This window comes from Muntiacus reevesi, chromosome 4, assembly GCF_963930625.1.
Source record: "Muntiacus reevesi chromosome 4, mMunRee1.1, whole genome shotgun sequence".
NCBI classification, from domain to species: Eukaryota; Metazoa; Chordata; class Mammalia; order Artiodactyla; family Cervidae; genus Muntiacus; species Muntiacus reevesi.
In genome coordinates this window covers 108,349,253-108,356,298 of record NC_089252.1, presented here as the reverse complement: position 1 = coordinate 108,356,298, position 7,046 = coordinate 108,349,253, and the positions used below count along the sequence as shown (strand labels likewise).

Below are 7,046 nucleotides of genomic sequence, written 5' to 3'. Positions count from 1 at the left end.
CTGCACGGAAGGTTGGGTCCCGATTGGACGAACCCTCGGGGGGGCGGGGCTTAACGGCCCAGCGGCCGTGAAGAATCCTGGGGCAGAGCGCGGGCCTGAAACTGTCAAGCGGTAATCCTCAGGCTGCTGGCGGTTGAGACCGCAGGTACGGCGGCAGCGCAGCGCCGGATTGCTACGGGGACCAGCTAGGCTGCCGGCCGGGCCCCTTTTGGGGGCAACACAGGGCGTTATGGTACCAAGCCTGAGGTGACTCGAGGTGCGCTGGGCACGGGCTTCTGAGCCCTGTTCTCAGCGCAGCCTTCTCTGTACTCTCGGAGAGTAGAGTAGGGAATGGGACGACGGTCACGATAGAGAGCGGGTCCCCTGGGCTCTGGGAGGTGCTTGACCGTATAGTGGAAACCCATAGTTCCCAGACCGAAAGATTGCTGCACCCTCTTAGCCCTCTTTTCTGAGTGGTCCTAGAAAGATGCCTAACCACTCAGGACATCTCAAGCTCACGCCGGATCTATATAAGCAAGACTTGACTCCTGAGTTTAAAAGTGATTAGAGGTGGCAGGGCCAGTAACCTAACTTCGGTCCTAGCTCTCGGGAGGATCAGTTTTGCCTCGGGACTGCAGTCGAGTTGGATTTTTGGAGGCCCAGATGCATCTTAGACAAGTGACTAATAGACTTTTTTCTTATTTCCACATCAGAGTTGTCTTTGGGATCCTCTCTGAGGAAGGGCGACATCCCTGGTGAGTTCACCTGGACTAATCTAGGCTGGAAGGGGTACTCCTAGGAGTTTTTGTGATTAACTGTTTTTAGTAGTATTACTCCCCTCTCCCCAGAAAAAAACTTATACACAGCCCCACAATATAAAGCTCATCTGTTCCACCTGAAGTGGACCCAGAGTGAAGTCCTTGGGACCTATGTGGAAAGCGACGGTGTTGTTTACAGGAAGGAGAAATCAACACAAAGGGCAGGATAGAATCATTGTGTAATGCCTATCCTGCACCCTCTCCACAACCCAGGGAAACCCACTTTGGCCATGTACAAAAGGTCTCTCCCTATCGTGGATGACCTTTGGTGGGTTCCAGGTCTTATGCCTAAGTCAAGATAAAGACTCCTTGTTCAACAAGACTTGTCAGAACAGTAGCCCCACATGGTTTTCTAGAGTCCAGAGGACCCCACCCCTACCATCAAGGACCATCCTGTGGCATCCCAAGCAATCCACATGGAACTGAGCTCAGACCACTACCAGCGAAACCTACCCCCAGACTCTCCCCTCCCCACTGCCTTCCAGGGGCCCTCCCCAGTAATATAGAGGAAGCAAAGGCGAGAGGGTGGCCAGAGGCTTTGGCAGAGTGACATTTATTTGCCAGGTTCAGCAGGTACACAGCCCACTGACCTTCATACACCAGAGCAGACCCACAGGCATGCAGGGAGAAGGGCAGGACTACCCCCGAGTGCCAAGCGAGGGCTGGGACCAGTGTGGCTGCCTGCCCAGGCTCTAGTAGGGTCTGACAAAGGGCACCTGCCAGGAGCCTCCATTAGGAAATTGGGGAGCTTTATTCACTCCCTCATTCCAGCAAAAGCAACTCAGCGTGGCCCAGAGACACCTGGGCCTCTCTCTAAACCTTGATAGAAGGGGAAGTGGGTCATAGACATGGAGAGTGTTCCTGTCTATTTCACTGTTGAATTGAGAGAGCAGAAAATCTGGCCCTGTGAAGGGCAAACCCCCAAATCAGACTACAGGACACTGCCAGGCAGCAGGCCCCCTGCCTGGGATGGAGAGGACTGTGGACTGAGCCTAAGGGAGCCCATCTGGGAAGAGCCAGTGGCAGCTGTCCTTGTTCGGCCCAGGGTGAGGACCCAGCTAGGCTGGTACGCTAGGTCCTGGGTCTGCACTCCGCCCTCCCAGATCTCATCGCCACATCCTAATTGCTCCTCCTTCCCCTTGCAGGCTCCTGAAGCTCAGGGCACAGGGCAACCCACTGCAGGACCCAGAAGGGCAGGAAACAGCGCAAGGGTCTTAGGAGAGACATCCCAGGGACAGAGATGGGAGCTTCTACCCTCCAGCTCATTCTTTTTCACTTCTGAGGACCCCCATGGCTACCAAGCAGTGCCCCCAGCCATGTAACCAGTGTTGACTTAAAGCATACTGCCCGAGATTACAGCATTCTCTATACCAGCCTGTTTCCACTCCTAGAGCAGCCCACACACCACAGGCACATACCTTCATGTGCAGGAGCCTAAGACCGCTGACAGGGCCTCGCTGGAGGACCAGCTCTCAGGGCAAGGCCACCCAATTTAGGGCCTGGGAGAGGATGGGACCTTCAGGGCCTGCCTGGGTGGGGGGGAACTGTGAGGCAGAGAGGGGAGGAGGGCAGGGGAGCAGGGACCTCCTGAGTATCCCTAGAGCAGCATCCCACAAGAAACAGAAACTGATGAAGCTAGCAAAAGACAGAAAAAGCCACAAGGAATCCATGCAGGGGCTAGGGCTGGTCCCGCCTCTGGCCTGCCCACCACTCACGCACATACACACAGGAGATGAGACTGGTCTCCTGTGGCCCCCAGACATGCCCCATGCTGGGAGGCAGGGGCGGGGGGGAGCGAGGGCATCATGCCAGTGACTCTATGTACAGTGAGAAGCCCCTCATCCACTCTCCCACCCTCCTGCCCATCCCCCGCCCCCCACAGCCTGCCCCCTCAGCTGCTCTCCACCCTCCGAGACTCCTGGGCACAGCCAGCAGCCTCTTCCCCTTTACTAGAGGGTGGAGCCTGGCCTGTTGCGCCCCCTGGGGCTGTGCTGTCCGGCTGGGCCAAAGCCGGCTCAGGGGTGGCAACGGCCTTGGCAGCCGGTGTGGCACTACTTTGGGTGGTGGGCATGGTGCTCTCTTCCACGGCTGGTGTGGCTCTCCCATCAGTGGCTGGAGTCACACTTCTGTCGGTGGCTGGGGTGACACTCCCATCGGTGGCTGGGGTGATGCTCCCATCAGTGGCTGGGGTGACGCTCCCATCAGTGGCTGGGGTGGTACTGCCATCTGTGGCTGGGGTGGCACTACGGTCGGCGGGGGCCACGTTCTCGCTCTTTGTAGCGTCACCCGCTGTGGCTGGGGCGGCACTGCCCCCAAGGACTGAGGCAGCTGCACTTGCAGCCGTGGCCCCGCCCGCAGCCCCAGGGGTGGCAGTGTCTGTGCCAGGAGCAGACTGGGCTGCAGCCGTGCCGGACTGCTCTGGGGCCCTGAGCCGTTTCATGAGGGTGGTCACTCGGACAGCTTTCTGAAAGAAGGACAGTGGAGAGAGGCTCAGAGTGAGGCTTATGGAAACTGGATCTGTTTATTCACAAAAGCCAATCCCAGACCATTCCATGAGGCTCTGGCTGCCTCTAACCAACCCAGAGCCAGGGCCCCAGCTGCTCAGCACACCTGCCTGAGGTCATCACAGTGACTACAGCTACACCTGATGGTTTAAGAAAAGCCTGTGTATGTCTGCAGGGCTGTGATGCAGGCCAGAAACTGTGGTGCCAGAAGGAGCACTGGGGATCAAGCCAGAAAGAGAGCCATCCAAGCCTTACCTTCCATTTAGCTCTGGCAAAGTTCTTTTCAATCTGGGCACAGACACCATCCTTAATGTTCTTATCAGAAGCAGCATTGCCAGAAATCCTGGAAAGGGTACAAGTGTGTCTAGATCTGAGGGCATGTGGCCTTCATGGAGACTGTGCCCAACCCTTTCCTTATACAATCCTAGGCAGACCCTCTGAGCTGGCCTGAGCTCTGGGTACCCCCCTGAACCCCAACTCAGGGCCTCAAGGATGGAGGAAGACAGAGGACAAGGAACCCCTGGCCTCTCCTCCCATCCTTCCTGCCCGCCCCCCAGCTCCCTGCTCACCACTCATGGGAGATGGCCTCTTCTGCAGTGATCCGCTGGTCTTGCTCCACCTCCATCAGCCTTGTGACCAGGTCTTTGGCTGGGAGAAAGCCAGAGAGAGTCTAAGCATGGGCACCCCTCTCACAGTCTAGAGGTGATGAATGGGCTCGGGGATGGGATCAGAGTCCAGCAGAGAAGGTTGACAGCCGTCCCCTACACCAGCCCTGTACTCTGCCCTCATGCTGGATACCTCCTCACCTGCCTGCGAAATGTCATCCCAGTATGGAGAGTCAAACTCATAATCGCCAGCCAGAATCTTGCGGAAGAGATTCTTGTCGTGGTTCTCATAGTCATCTTCCTCTACCTCCTCATAGAAAGGTGGATTCCCTGAAAGCCTGCATGGGGGCCCATGTTCAGGGTCATTCAGGAAGGCCATGGATGCAGACCCTCATCCCACCTCACTGCCAGCCTGTTTGCCCACTTATCCACTTACAGGATGTACATGATGACTCCAATGGCCCAGCAGTCCACAGGGCGTCCATACCGCTGCCGGCCTACCACCTCTGGGGCTGCAAACAGGACCCATCTGCTGGTCAGTATCAGCCCTGGCCTGGCCCTGTACCACCCACACCCATTTGCTGGGATGGGGACTTTCTCCTCCACTACCCAGAGGCAGTCCTTGAAGGCTGTGTCCCACCCTGCCCTGCCCTACTCCCTGCTTGCCCAGGTATTCGGGGGTCCCACAGGGCTCCTTGATGAGGCCATTCTCCAGCTTAGCCAGGTGAAAGTCGCTGATGACGATCTTTGAGTTCTTCAGTCGGTTGTAGTAAACCAGGTTCTCCAGCTGCTCCAGCCGGGAATGGCATGCAGGTGGGCAGATGAAGACACCATGAAACCCTCAGAGGCTGGACCACAGCCCCGAAGTGCTGCCCACCCCAGCCCCAGGCCAGCTGCCAGCTGACCCTTTGACCTGGTTGCCGGCCTCACCTTGAGGTTCCTGTGCACGATCTTGAGTGAGTGCAAGTAGGCCACCGCCTCCAGGACCTGCCGCACCACGTTGCTCGTGTCTCGCTCCGAGTAGTAGCCCTGGTCCAGGATCCAGTCAAACACCTCCCTCCCCGTGGCCCTGAGGGACACCAGCCCCTGAGCCTGGCGTGGGCAGGATCGGGGGTGGGGCAGGAGTACGTGGCCAGGCTACTGACACCAGGCAGCTGGCTGGGCAAGGCACATGGACCTGGAACCCCAAGGGTCCAGAAGGGGGGCTTGCCCTGGCTGCAGAGGGCGGAGCAGGTAAAGACCTGGGAGGACTAAGGACTCCTAGAACCCCAGACCCACACTCACAGCTCCAGGAAGATAAAGTACTCCTTGCGAGTCACAAACACATCCACCAATTGCAAGATGTTTGGATGCTTCACCCTGGCGGCAGAGAGAAGAGCCAAGTGCTAGAGCTGGGTAAAGCCCCTCTGAGAGGCTTTGGTGGCCACTGTGGGCCACAGTACACTCACTGGCCGCAGGCTGGTACTGTTGAGGTCCCTGGCCCTCCAAGCCCTGCCCTGCTTCCTCCCCTCCCCCACCCCACCCCAAGGCCTCACACTCACATCTTGAGGATGCCTATCTCGTTCTTTGCTGCCTTCCGCACCTTGCGGCCATCCCGCTTCTGGAACTTCTTGCAGGTGTGCAGCTTGCCTGTCGTCTTGTCCTTGGCCCGGAAGATCTCACAGAACTCCTCACTGCAGCCAGCAGGCACTCCACTCAGCCCTGGCCTCAGCATGGGCTGTACTCCACTCCCCTTTCCCCAGCCCTGGCCCTCCCACCCTGGCCCAACAGACCCGGCACTCACGTCTTGATGACCTGTCCCAAATCATATCTGTCAGTCACCTCCGATGGCTGATTATAGTTCTTCTTGTCGCCCAGAGTCACACACCCAAACGGCATTGCCGGGCTCTGAGCTGCAGACAGGATGGGGTCTGGTTCAGCTGTCCCACTCCCCACTTCTCCACACAATGTAGAAGTTGTCTTTGGGAAACCCCAACCCAGCTCAGATCAAGCCAGAGGCCACGTCTACACCAGAAAGGGCTAGAGAGTGGTCAGAATGGGATCCAACCCCTGCCTTTTTGGCCATACTTCTAGCCACTCAGCTTGGCTGCCCAAGCTACAGCAGCCCCTGCTTATGAAAAATATATTAAGCTGACATATCCTAGAATCATTCTGCATTATGTATAATCAAAAAGAGATTTATCAAATGATTGATTTAAATTTCAATGATTTCACAGATGAAGGGGGTTGTAGCTACCCACCCATCAGAGTCATCTCCACAAGTCTAAAGATGCCAGGCGTTGGCAAAGATGCAAAGAACATGAGCACTGCTGGTGGAGGGCAAGTGTCCCGTGTGCAAAACAGTTTGGTGAAACTATTGAAGTCGAACATTCCCTAATAACCAGCAATTGCACAGCTGAATATACATCTTACAGAAACATATACATTTGTGCAGCAGGACACTCATACAAGAGTGCTCATGGCTGCAATATTCCGAATTGCCCCAAACTGGAAACAGCCCACATACCCATCAGCAGCAGGATGAATTGTGGGAGAGTCACACAATGGAATATTATTACACAACAATGGAAATGAGGGAACTACAGCTCTACCCAACCACATGGTCAATCTCCCCAATACAAGTGTTGAGTGAAAAACACCACCAAATACAGAGTTCACAACAGGCATCACTAATCTATACTGTTTAAGGATACAGACATACTGGTCAAACTATAAAGCAACACTAGGAAGTAAACATCATGAGACCTCCTAAGAGAAAAGAGGTTGTGATTAGGGGGGGATTCTGGAGGACCTATTTCTGAACCTGAGTAGTGGTTTCACAGGTCTGAGCTTTATAATAATTTGGACAAATGTACATATACACATTGGGTTCATTCCTAGATTTTTGTTATATTTCACAAGAAAAAATGTGAATAAAAATTATGGCCATACATACTGCCGAATACTTGATTGCTATTAAAAAGAATAAAATAGATCAAAATGTGCTGCAGTAAGACAGTGTGAGAAAAAGCAGGGGATAGAACAATGGGTAAAGGGTGCTACACTGGGGTGAATTTTTTAAACTTTATGGATTTGTGTACACTCAAAGTCCTTTCTGGAAGAAAATAAGAGTCTCCTTTGGGGGAAAGAACTGGGTGTCA

The 7,046-nt window shown here is 55.0% G+C and overlaps 1 protein-coding gene and 1 long non-coding RNA gene across 3 annotated transcripts; one reads left to right on the top strand and one right to left on the bottom strand.

Annotated features, from left to right (window-relative positions):
• The first annotated feature begins 67 nt into the window (after positions 1 to 67).
• LOC136167822 (uncharacterized) lies at positions 68 to 4,474 on the top strand. The gene is made up of 3 exons (XR_010663115.1): positions 68 to 145; positions 693 to 734; positions 4,345 to 4,474. It is a non-coding gene; the product is annotated as an uncharacterized lncRNA (long non-coding RNA).
• CAMKV (CaM kinase like vesicle associated) lies at positions 2,689 to 5,784 on the bottom strand. Of its 2 annotated transcripts, XM_065935367.1 has the most exons (11): positions 5,690 to 5,784; positions 5,448 to 5,579; positions 5,191 to 5,265; positions 4,837 to 4,975; positions 4,573 to 4,693; positions 4,343 to 4,418; positions 4,108 to 4,244; positions 3,871 to 3,949; positions 3,557 to 3,644; positions 3,154 to 3,261; positions 2,689 to 3,063 (listed from the first exon to the last, which is right to left on the bottom strand). In XM_065935367.1, exons 1-11 carry the CDS (start codon positions 5,782 to 5,784, stop codon positions 2,689 to 2,691), a joined length of 1,425 nt encoding a protein of 474 aa, XP_065791439.1. The 2 variants fall into 2 exon arrangements, with proteins under 2 accessions (XP_065791439.1, XP_065791438.1); XM_065935366.1 differs by having other exon boundaries at positions 2,689 to 3,261.
• Between the last annotated feature and the right edge of the window lie 1,262 nt (positions 5,785 to 7,046).

What these genes read in the sequence shown, in the direction of transcription:
- CAMKV (XM_065935366.1), bottom strand. Translation starts at nt 5,784, where the DNA reads ATGCCGTTTGGGTGTGTGACTCTGGGCGACAAGAAGAACTATAATCAG. An exon ending in TTGGGACAGGTCATCAAGAC is followed by an intron (nt 5,580 to 5,689) that starts GTGAGTGCCGGG and finishes TGCTGGCTGCAG; the next exon opens with TGAGGAGTTCTGTGAGATCT. An exon ending in GAGATAGGCATCCTCAAGAT is followed by an intron (nt 5,266 to 5,447) that starts GTGAGTGTGAGG and finishes CTCTGCCGCCAG; the next exon opens with GGTGAAGCATCCAAACATCT.